Below are 12,730 nucleotides of genomic sequence, written 5' to 3' on the forward strand. Positions count from 1 at the left end.
CCTGTACTCCGCAGATGGTGGAATTACAAATAGTTATTGAGGTCATTAAGGATTGTGATTTTCCTTTTAATCTAATTTCAGATTCACAATATGTAGTTAATTTAGTTTTATCCCTAGAAGTGGCTGGCCAAATAAAAGCTCGTAGTACCTCGTATCCAAGCCTTGGCTTTACAATTACAGAAGTTGCTGTAGGAAAGATGCCAACCATTATATATTGGACATGTCCATGCCCATAGTGGGCTTCCAGGACCCTTAAGTAGGGGAAATGATATTGTGGATAATTGTGCTCATATAGAGTTCATATTTTTACCATCCCCTATGGAGTTAGCCTCACAATTTCATTCTAAATTTCATGTTAATGCTAAAACTTTGCAGAGAAAATTTAGAATCTCTAGAGCACAAGCTCGGGATGTAGTCACTACCTGTAGACGTTGCCTTGAGTTTCAACACCCACCTTCTTATGGAGTAAATCCTAGAGGATTGCTCCCTCTACAGGTGTGGCAGATAGATGTGACACATTTTTCAAAATTTGGCAAATTGAAATACTTTCATGTATCCATTGATACATGTTCAGGAATAGTTTATGCATCTCCCATGGCAGAGAAAAAGGCTTCCTATGTTATACAGCATTGTTTGGAGGCCTGGGCTGCTTGGGGTAAATCCCAACAACTTAAAACAGACAATGGCCCTGCATATATTGCCAAAACCCTGGTGTCTTTTTGTCAACAGATGGAAGTACAAGTTAAACACGGCCTGCCATATAATCCTCAAGGCCAAAGAATCATTGAAAGAGCACATAAAACCTTAAAAAATATTAATAAAACAAAAAAGGGGGAATAGGCTATGGCCATACCCCAAAGATAAGCCTCTCCTTAGCTCTTTTTACCTTAAATGTTTTACAATTAGATAAGGAAGGCCGCTCTGCTGCTAAACTACATGCTAATACCAGCCCCAGTAAACTGGGGTATGCTAAATGGAAAGATGTGCTTACAGGTGGGGTTGGAGGTTGTGGATCATTCAGGGGGGTTGGTTGTGGTTTGTTAGTAGTCATGCTCAAAGAAACGAAAGGACAAAATTGGATTTCGGGATCTCTCTCTCTTCTATCCTTCTTTCTTATATAGTGATGGGGGTGAAATTGGGGTGATAAATGATGGGAAAAAGAAGAACCCACAAAGGATCAAAGACCAGTTATATATTGCCTCTTTGCTGATGAGACAGGAGAAGTAAAACAACCCTCAACATTTGGAAGAGGTGAAGAGGAACCCAAGAATAATGTTGGCTTTGTACTGGGTTGGGATTCAAAGACACAGAAGGTTGAAAAGAGGTTTNCTTGTCTTTTACTACTTTATGGGTTTTTCTTTTCCACCCTTTATCCTTTATCCCCCTACATTATCCCCAAGGTTTCACCTCCTATTCACTAGATAGAAGAGAGAGAGAGAGAGAGAGAGAGAGAGAGAGAGAGAGAGAGAGAGAGAGAGAGAGAGAGAGACTGTCTTCTTGTTTCTTCTTTGAGCACTGGAGAGGGACTTGGCTACTCTCATATTATGGAAAGACTCACATCCGAGTACCTTCTAGGTCTATGTGACTTGACTGGAATACAGATACTCTATGGATTATAGTATGGTCTGGCTGGCATACAGGCATGCACTTCGTATACACCTTTGATCCCAAACAATAGAAGGAAGCAGCCATATTTGAAAGTGATGTCTAATTTGTGTGTGTGTGTGNGNGNGGGAGGTTGACAAAGTGGTGATGAATCAAAGATTTAACAGAATGCATCAGAGATAGGATATATTCAGTTCTCATAGAACAGGAGAGGAAAGAGAGANTACTTAAGATCAATGCAGGTATCATTCCCCTTGCTCTATTTCACTGTTAAATATTTGCTGCTTCTTCACTCTACCCTGCTAACCATTGCAACTGCGGATCAGCCTTTAGTATAACTATCACCAATCTCTTCCAGTATTGGGGTATAATTCTATTTAGAGTAGCCCAGTTATTTAGAATTTGTTTCACATAAGTTGAGTGCATCTCATATGACATCGTGGCTTCTTTACACGTATTATTTCCATAGGATGCCATCCTATCTTGTTATAACCTTGTTCTGTACCATTACCAGGTACTTCTTGTATGACTTTTGGGAAAGCTGATGTTTGTCTCATAACTCCAGGCTTCCCCTTCTCCCACTCTGTCAGCACAATTGGTTAGAGATTAACCCTTTCTCTCAAAATGGCCTGTTTCATCAGATTGTCCTCCTGCTTTTTCAGCTTTTTCTGACCCATCCACCCTCTAGCACAGTCTCTTTCCTCATTCTTCCGGTGAGAAATCCCCATTCTCTTGCTCAGGCCTGAGCCTTTCATGTTCTCCCTGTTTAATGATCCTTGCTCTCTTGTGCTTCCACCTCCACCCACAGTTTTTCCAGCTGCACAGCCAACTTTACAATACTTTCAGAAACAAAAGAATAGACTGACCCCCTTTGTTTCCACCCTCCCTTTTTAGTATTTCATGCCCCTCCATTTCTAGCCACAATTTTTTCCAACTCCTCAGACAGTCTTTCAAACTTTTTTTGGAAACAAAATATACAAAGATAGAAAAAAAACCAACCCAGAAAATCTGAGAGCATTGCTGGGGATATCCTAGTAGTAGCAGCTGCAATAAACTTTTTACTGGCTTCTTAAAACAAAGTAGCCATCTTTCCTCGCCACATGTCATTTCCTTCATGGCATTTGAAATCAAATTTCTCATTTTTATCTTTAATTTTTGAGCCCCAGATTGAGGCACCACATATTGCCTGTCTTTTTTTGTGGATTCTTCTTTTTCCCACACTTTATCTCTGCTCCCTCTCATTTTACCACACTTTAACTAGATGGGAGAAAAAGGATAGATGGGAGAGAGAGAGGAAGAGAGAGATCCTTGAATCTAATTTCTTTCTTTTTTTCTTCTTTGAGCATGACTACTAACAAAACTACCCCCCCTCCCCAAGAATCACCAACCCTGACTATTGGGGCTATAGAATCTACACGCCCTCTGAAAAGTTCCCAGAATTCCAAACATGACACAATAGTAGAAACTGGCAAAATCACACCACTACTAGAGCACAAGGTTGATCATAGCTAGCTGCTGTGAAGAGTCCGAAGCAACTTCATACCCCCACAACTTCAATTAAAATGAAAACATATTCTTATATTTCTGTGTTTTTTAGAAGAAATCAAAATTCCAAAATTCTCAGTACAAGTTTCCTTGCAGGGGGTAGACCAGGCATGGGTAGAATGTATATGGTGGAAAGCTGAGTATGGGACATTACTGTCTATTAAGGTAAGGAGAGTATTCTTGCCTGGTTGTGGGTGACCTGGCATTGGGGGTTAGCAGTCAAGTAGGATGAGGAGAGTGTCTAAACAGAAGGCAGTGTTGGTGTGGGTTTCAGGGACTGGCAAGGTAAGGATGATGTCTGTTTGGTGGGATACCTCTGTGTGNCCCCTCCATACCTTTCAGGGCAATGATCACTTCTGTCCATCAAGGTGACCTTGGTGGAGTAATAAAGCCCCAAAGAGGCTGAATGAAGTCTCCTCAGAGATCAGTATGAGGAGTCAGAGCACAAGTAAGTCAAAGGAGGTTTTCCACAGCCAAGGTGTAAGAACTTCAGCAATGTGTCTGGTCCTGTGTGGGAATATTCAGCCTAATGAAGGAAGGCATCACTTCAGGGGACATAAGCTTGACCTGAAGTTTGGAGCCTATCCAGAAGGGACAGGCCTCTTAGTGAAGGGTGATCAATGTGGGAAGGAGAGGAGTAGCATCCTAAAGATTATCACTTGGCAGTTTGAGATACAGATAATAAACATAGATTGTTTTCACTCACAGATGTAGGTTAGAAACGCAGACATCTGGGAAATAAAATGAAATCTGTGGCATTATATTAAAATGGTGGTTATAGTATGAACCCATGGTTTTCGGTATGTTTGGGTACAAAAGCAAGAGAAAACCAATAAAAACAAACTGTGTGTGTTTCTTATGCATTCACATGCTCTTTGCTTGTTATATGTAAAAGCATGGGAGTAGCTAGAGGGGATTCAAAGAAGGGAAGTAGTTGGAAGAACTGAAGGTTGAGTTTGTGGCTATGAGCTGGAAGATGTCTGTAAGAGGGACTCAAGTAATCCCAACTTTAGCAACTAATATAAGTGTCCCCTCTTTTACACTGTGACCCATTTGATTTTCCAACAGTGCAGTGAACACTGCATAATCCTGCATGCTGCATCCTCCTCATGCTGAGGAGCATAAGGATTAAGAGAAGAGAGGCACAAGGAGAGAACAGAGTCTTCCCACAGCTACTATCCAGAGCTGTTTCAGGAGCTCTAGATGTGACCAATATCAAAGTGANTGGAGAGTCCCCATGCAGGTAGTTATGAATCTGTGGCAGGAGGCAGAGTGCTCAGAGGATCAGCTTCAGAAGAAACAGGATATGAGCTTTGCCTTCCCAATACTGTAGGCAGCTGAGAGAAAAGTGGGATCCCACACAATGGCGAGGGACAATGGTCCTCTAGAATGTGATATCACAATTTGTTTCTTCAGTCAAAATCAATGTCATGTCTTAAGTGTTTTCCCATGTTGTCTGGTTTTCCTTAAAAAAAAAAAAAAGGAAAACCGATTTGCATATAGAACTGCACGAATTTATGTTTGCTGTGTCTTAGGATAGAATTCTCTAATAGCATGGTTCCTCTTTTCTTCTCCTTCCTATTTCTTTTCTTCCCCCTTTGAGTTCCCACTCTGTAGTACTTGCATACCTCGCTGAGTGGGTTTGAGGGCTACAATTCTTATTTTCTTGTATTAAGANGTTGCATTTCCCCTGTGTGACCTGAATGGTCCCATGCTGTGGTTTCTTGTTCTCATGTGGTTTAGCCTAGTGAGACATCCCTCTTCTTTCATACAATTGTGTGACATGACAACTTGGTTCTGCAATTGGTTCTTACATACTACAGAGCCTTAGAGAGGGAATGAGTTGTGCTTTCTGAGGGAGGCAGGTCTTTTCTTGAAATGGCTTCAGAAATCACTTATGCAGAAGTGAGGATCACGAATGAATCCGACTCCTTGGACACCTACTCAAAATGTCCTGCAGGTAAAACAAAACAAAAGAAAACAAAACCACCTTTCTGTACTTCTGTAGACAGGAGGATAAAGGAATGGCCATTAGCAAANTTAGGTGGTATTTGTGAATGATTCTTTGAGTGCTCCCATCTGGTATTTTACTGGAGTCTCAGTTGTTTAAACTGTTTGTAGATCGACTTGAAGAGCTGGACAGTTATATAGTGGGAAGGAAAATCTTTCTCATAATGTCTTTTGCTCTTGCCATTTACAGAAACGAAACCTTGAATCTTGCTGCATTTACCGCTCTATATAAATGAACATAAATACATATTTTTTCTGAAAATGAAGTCATATTGTTTAATAGTGATCTCTCCCCTCTATGTTTGACAGTATTTTGTAACTTCATGAAAACTGTTTCTGTGTTGAGATTTTATCTTGAAGGAACTTTTTCATTTATACTATAAATCACAGCAGAACCTCTCACTTGATGGCCAGTTGCTGTGCCACTAAATTCTACCTTTGTCCATGAAGTTTCCAGCCATGTGGTGGTGGCTAGCAGACAGACATTATGCTAAAGTGATGGACTATGAATAGATATATTTATCTGTTATTGTATATGTGTCTTTAATATTTTGGCAGTTTGGAAGTTATTTAAGTATACAGTGCTGAATCTATAATAAAGAACACTAAGAAAACACAGTGAAATGAAAATGTATTTTCAANACTAATGTAAAGAAAAGTCGTAGGCCAGGTGGCACTATTTATGTTGGGTCATCATGCAGGAAAACACTTTATATGTACGTACTTTAAGATTTACTGCAAGGACCAGGATTGGCCTAGTTCCAGCACTGAGGAGGCAGAGGCAGAAAGATCACTGAAGATTTGAGCCCAGTCTGGTCTACATAATGAGTTGCAGACCATCCAGTACTACACAGTGAGATTCTACCTCATTACACTTCCCTTCACACACACACACACACATACACACACACACCCCTCCATGAAAGGATATGAACCAAGTATTTTCCTATATATATATATAAAGTATTTTTCAGATCTCAAAATATTAATATCAGTTATTTCAACAGTGTAAGTTTGTGCTTTTATTTTTCTGTTACTTGAAATGTTCATACTATTAGTAAATTATGTATTCCAGAGAAAATGGGTAAAGAGAAGTGTGGAAAAGAAGAAACAAATATGGAACTTATTTCTAATGAAATGAATGTGCTTCTCCTTCTAGCTCCCAGAGAGAAACCTATCCGTGATCTAAGTAAGCCTGGTTCCCCCTCACTGCTTCTTACATCCGTGATGGTACTTCTCCTGCTGCTGGCAATCACATTCTTAGTTGCTTTTATCAGTAAGTATCCTGCACACATCAATGGGCCATGTCTGCCTTAGAGGAAGAGAGGTTCCACTCTAGCACTTGGCATTTAATGGAAATATGAAGAAGAAATATTCTTTGGTGAAAATTAAAATCACATTCATGAGTGTCTGTGCGGGATTGTCTTTATTAGGCTAAGAGGTCAAATCTACATTTTTTCATTTGCATCAAGATGTCAAGCTGTATGTGTATAGGGCTCTTTCATCTAATGTGAGCTTGTGGACAAGAAAGAGCTAGGAAGAAACTATCCAAGAAGAGTTCTTCAGCTAATTCCTAGCTACTTCTGTCCTGCCTAATATTATGAGAAATCTAAAAGCAACCTGAGCAAATGGGTGGATTTCTGTTCATCAAAGATTTGAGAGTGTATAAAAAATTTAAAAAATGCATGAAAAGTTGTATATTTAGGATGCTTTACTCATTTATTTGCACACTCAGAATAAAGTAATAGTAATAATATAGTAATAGCACACATTAATGTATTACAGATGATGTGTCAAACCAAGTCCAGGAAGAACACAGACTCTGTTCTCAAGAAATTTAGAGGAAAGTCAATGAATCTGTGTCAGCTAAATATAATGGCAGACTCTTATTATCCTAGCTACTCAGGATGTTAGATAGTAAGACAGTAAGTGTGGAGCTAGCCTGGGCTATGTAAAAAGACTATATCTGATGAAAATAAACTAGGGTCTGCAACATTGTTCTGGAAGTGTTGTGTTGTGATAGCTTTCCTAAAAGAGGTGACACCTAGAACTGTGGGTACCAAGAATGTCACAGAGGGATGAAACTGAAGCATGAGTGGCTGAAGCACACAGTGCTAAGTGTAGAAGAAATGACATTTCCCTAGGTAGACACAAGCAGGATGCAGAACATGTGCTGTGCACCCGTACAAAACCAGTTATTTCTCCTAAAGAGTGTTCTTTAATCAAGTATTGTTTTCTACTTAATAAATCCATGTCAATGTAATGAGCCAATACACATATTTATTTATCTCATTCTTCTATGGTTTGGCAATTTAGGCTGATCTCCACTGAATGGCTCCTCTTGTCCTAGCTGAACTTAGGCATGTGTATGTGTCCAGGCAACTCAGGCTCTGAGGAAGAGGAGGCCAGCTGGAATGGCTAACAGTGTGGCTCACCTTTATGAGTCCTTAGGAGGGCTGGGGCTTATTTACATGGTAGCTTGTAGATTTCCAAGATTGAGGGTGGCCATGAGCCAGGCTCTCAAAAAAATTTAGTAGATCAGAGCTCATTTTGCACATTCTCTTGGTGAGCTCAAACAGGAAACTTTTTTTTTTTTCAATTTGAACTGTGACAGTTGCAAAACCACATTGCAATGGTGTGTGAATACAGAAGTTAAAAATTGTGGTTATTTTTTGCAAACCCTCAGTGCCATGGAGAACCATTGTACTGTTTCAAATAAAGAACTTGTGTAGCTGTTTTTAGGTTATAGATGGTGTTTTTGCAGGAATCTGAAAATAGAATTATTAGGGCAAAGAAATAAATGAGANGGCTAATTTGTAATCTGATAATGAAATAAGTGTCCGGAGAACATGGAAGGAGGCAGCTTTGAGATGTAAAAGGTATAGGATCAAGGAAATAGATGCTTGATGAGTATGGAGTCTAGGAATTAAGGNGTCCAAGAAGTAAAATGTGACTTTACTATTCTTATGATGAAAACTCAGTAACTATGAAGTTGATCAAAGAGGTAGAGAATATATGATAAATTATACGTTTAAGTGGGTAGATGTTGACTTTAGTTTTAGGCATATTGAGGTGAACCTAATATGTTTGTATTTAGTGAGCAAAAAAATCTCATACAAATAGACAGCAGACAAAATATGACAATCATATGACAAGCAATACATGACATCACTCGGGAAGAATTTGTATGAGAAGGAAGGATAATGATAGGGCTGTAGAAAGTTACATTTTAAAGGGGTGGATTGAGGGAGAAGAGATTATAAAAGACAAGAATTGATGGTCAAAAGGTGAGGTAAAACCTGATAGAGCAATGGTTCAAGGGCTGAAGGGAAAGAGAACAACTGGGCTCAAGTCCAATGCCAAGAAGGCCAATGAGTGCCCTGGGATATTACTGATGACCCTTTTCAGAGCTGGTGTTGGAGAAATGGAGGAAGCAAAAGTGATGGAATAAGGAGGACAAAGNCACAGGCAGGAGAGTGAAGTCATTCAGATGTAGAGGGAGAGGCCAGTCAGTTTGATTCTGAGTGAGCGAGAGTCTGGTACATGGAGGAGCAACTCAGANGAAAAGATGTGAGTTTAAGAAAGAAAGCAATGCCCTGTAGATACTTGTTGGTTTTTCTTTTTCTTACTTCCCATTCTAAAATAGCCTATAACTACTCAGAATTAGCAAATCCCTTTTCCTCCCAACAAGAAGGTCGTTTACATCCTTAAATATGGGTATCTATCTCTGCTTCATCTCGTTGAAGAATTAACATTTTCATCGTACATTCAGCATTGAAGGGTATGGTTCACTCCCTTTAGANCCATGATAATGGATTCATCCNGCCTTTTAAGTCATTTGCGTTTCTGTGAGTTCTGAAAGTATCTGTGGTTTCAAATTAGGAGGCTGAGGATTCCATTGACTATAGGGTGATGGGAATTGTGGTCAGGCTCTGTCTACTTATGTAATGTGGATGTTGTAGATATTAGTACCAGTAAATAAAGAAATAGGAAGAAGGTATGCTTCTATCATGAAAATGAGTGGTTTTGGTTGTTTTCTTCCAGTTTATTTTCAAAAGTACTCGCAACTCCTTGAAGAAAAAGAAGCTGCAAAAATTTTAACGTACAAGGAATTGAACTGCACAAAAAATGGTTCACTCATGGAAGGTAAGAATAAACATATCTAAGTGTTTGGTTGCTGTTGTAGAGTGTAATAGTTTTATATAAATCCTTTTTCTTTCTGTCTCTGTCTGTCTTTCTCTTTCACTTATTCTCTCAGTAATTACACCCAATCACCATTTCCCCTCCATCCACTCCTCCCAGTCCCTGCCTCCTACCCCCTTCTTCCCCAGATTCACACCTCCTGTGCTTCCCTCCAAAAAAGAGGAGGCCTCCCAGGGATATCCATAGAACCTGGCATAACAGGTTACAGTAAGACTAGGTACCAGACCTGATATCAAGGCTGAACAAAGTAATCCAGGAGGAGGAAAATGAACCCAAGAGCAGGCAGAGTGTCAGAGATGCCACGGACTGAGCCTAGTTGGCTCCCCTCAATCTGTGGGAATCAGGGGTTCCAGCAAGTAGACATGGAGTTGGCGAGAATGGGGTGACNAACAGACATGACANGATAAAGTGTGTTGGGTCTGAATGTATTGTCCAAACGAACGCCAGACTTTTTATTACAGAAGAAAAACAAATAAACCAGGCGTACACATCCACCATGTTACAGTGACACAAAAGTAATGCATAGTCCTTGTTTACAACTTAAAATGGAGCCAGGTGAATGCTATGATGTAATGCTAGTTAATAAATACCTGATTATGCTATTCCTCTGGTCCTAGTGAAGAAACCTGTACCAGGGGAATTCCCTTCCACTAACTCTTTCATGAGACAACCCACCTATTTGCTAGGNCATTGTATATTCTGTGTTAGGGTGTGACTCGGCTATTGTCCTAAGTAATTACTATGCAGACTAGCCCTGAGCTCTCCTAGCTCTGTAGTTTGTAATGCCTGATTATTTTCACTGTCTCTACTAGAAGTGAATTTGAATGTTACTGAATAGGTAACATTCTTACTGAATTCCAAGCTCACGGTCAGCTTTGAGGATTTTCTAGGAACCATTGGAACACTGGTGGAGGCTTAGCTATATGTCAAAAATCAATCCTTAAAGGCACTTATAATAAAACAATACTGAAAGAGAGCACATGGATCCATGCACCAGACTAATGCAGGGACAGGTTTTGAGTATATGGGCTATGGGAATACCAAGGTTCCAGGAGGCAAAGTTTCCTTGAAACTCTTCACCTCGTGACTGCTTTCAGGCCCTTAGGCCTACCAAGCAGACCGCACTGGAGTGAACATAGCACAGAGACAAGCCCACTCTACTGTTAGGAGTAGAACACCAAGAACACCAAGTTAGACAAACATAACATACATGCAGAGGCCTTCGTGCAGGTCTGTATAGGCTCTGTGATTGTTGATTTAGTCTCTGTGAACCTCTGTGAACATTGCTTAGTCATGTTCTCTTGGTGTCCTTGACCCCTCTGGATCCTACAATCCTTCCTCCCCATCTTCTTCTACATTCCCCAAGCTCTGTCTAGTGTTTGGCTGTGGGTCTTTGCATCAGTTTTCATCAGTTGCTGGAGGAAGGCTTTCTGATGACAGTTGGGCTAGGCAAGGATCTATGAGTATAGCAGAAAATTATTAGGAATCATTTCATTGACATTTTTTTCCAGTTGTGTTTGCTTAGGTGTCTGGGTTAGCCTAGGTGTCTGGGCTATTCAGTCTTAGCTCCTAGCCATCCAGGCAGTGTTGGACATGGGCTCCCTCTTGTGGCTTGGGCCTCAAGTTGGATCAGCCATTGGTTGGCTATTCCCACAAGTTCTGTGTCACCTCAGCACATCTTGCAGGCAGGACACATTGTAGGTCAAAGGTTTTGTGGGTGGGTTGGAGTGCCAGCCCCATGTCTGGGAGTCTTGCATGGTTACAGAAGGTAGCCAGTTCAGACTCTGTATCACCCATTACTAGGAGTCTTCACTAGGGTCACCCTTGTAGATCACAGGGACTTTCCATTGCATTAGCTTTCCACATCGATCCCCAAATGCCCACAATTCCAGACATCTTTCCCTGTACTCACTCCCATCCCCCCAACTTGATCTTTCCTGTCCTACTTTCCACCTGCCCNGTAGTCTACCCATAAGATCTATTATATTTCCCCTTCCCAAGGAGATTCATGTGCCTCCTTGATATTTAGTCTTTTTGGGTTTGTGGGTTGTAGTAAGATTATCTTTTAATTAACAGCTAATATACATTTATAACATAGAATACATACTATGTTTGTCTTTCAGCATCTGGGTTATGGGTTACCTTACACAGAGCTATTTTTTCTAGTTCTTTCCACTTGCCTGCAAATTTCATGATGCCATTTTAAAAATAGCCAAGCAATACTTCATTGTGTAAGTGTACCACATTTNAAAAACTCCATTCTTCTCTGAGGAATATCTAGTGTCCCCCCCCCCAGTTTGTAGCTATTATGAATAAAGCTGCTATTGACACAGTTGAACAATGTCCTTGTGATAGGATAGAACCTTTAGGGTATATTCCCAAGTTGGGTACAGCTGGGTTTTGAGGTAAATTGATTTCCAATTTCTTGAGGAACAGCCATATTGATTTCCATAGTGTCTGTACACGTTTGCACTCCCACTAGCAGTGGAGAAGTGTTCCCCTTGTGCTGTGACCATTGTGAGCTGTCACTTGAGTTTTTGATCTTAGGCATTCTAATGGGTATGAGATGGAATCTTAATGTAGTTTTTAAGTTCTATATCCCTGATTGCTAAGTATGTTAAACACTTCTCTAAGGGGTTCTCAGCTATTTGATATTCCTCTATTGAGAATTCTGTTCAGATCTGGATTTTTTTGGTTTGTTGATGTCTAGTTTCTTGAGTTCTTTATATATTTTGGATATATTAGCACCTTGTTGCATGTGAAGTTGGTCAAAATCTTTTCCTGTTCTGGATGCTACCATTTTGTCCTATTGACAGTGTCCTTTGTCTAACAGAAAAAGCTTTTAAGTTTCATAAGGTCCTGTTTATTAATTGTTGATCTACGTGCCTGCACTATCAGTGTTCTGTTTAGGAAGTTGTCTCCTGTGCCAATGTGTTCAAGGATATTCCTTATGTCTTCTATAAGGTTCAGTGTGTCTGGGTTAATGTTGAGATATTTAATCCACTTGAACCTGAGTTTTGTCCCTGGTTATAGATATGGATCTATTTGCATTCTTCTACATACAGACATCCAGTTAGACTCGCACCATTTGTTGAAAATGCTTTCTTTTTTCCATTGTGTAGTTCTGGCTTCTGTCAAAAATAAGGTGTCCATAAGTGTATGGATTTACCCTTGAGTCTCCCATTTAATTTCATTNATCAGTGTGTCTGCTTTTATGCCAATACTATGAGGATTTCATTACTATAGTTCTGTAGTACACCTTGAAATCAGGGATTGACCCGTCCAGCAGGTCCAGTTATTCGAGGGTCTCGAGGGGACCTCCTCCTAAGAACCAAATGGGGGGTAGAGAGGGACGAGGGCCTTGTAC

General features: G+C 40.2%; 1 protein-coding gene across 2 annotated transcripts in view; it reads left to right on the forward strand.

Moving 5' to 3' along the window:
• Positions 1-5,028: 5,028 nt before the first annotated feature.
• Positions 5,029-12,730, forward strand: part of LOC110296911 (C-type lectin domain family 4 member A-like) — an 18,010-nt gene continuing 10,308 nt past the window's right edge. The window contains exons 1-4 of one of the 2 annotated variants that reach the window (XM_021165714.1): positions 5,029-5,110; positions 6,320-6,436; positions 9,205-9,306; positions 11,098-11,101. In XM_021165714.1, the coding sequence (XP_021021373.1) occupies positions 5,029-5,110; positions 6,320-6,436; positions 9,205-9,306; positions 11,098-11,101 (305 nt within the window). The remainder of the gene's footprint in view (positions 5,111-6,319; positions 6,437-9,204; positions 9,307-11,097; positions 11,102-12,730) is intronic. The other variant, XM_021165715.1, reaches the window with a different exon arrangement.

The sequence above is a fragment of the Mus caroli genome, chromosome 6 (assembly GCF_900094665.2).
Source record: "Mus caroli chromosome 6, CAROLI_EIJ_v1.1, whole genome shotgun sequence".
Taxonomy (NCBI): domain Eukaryota; kingdom Metazoa; phylum Chordata; class Mammalia; order Rodentia; family Muridae; genus Mus; species Mus caroli.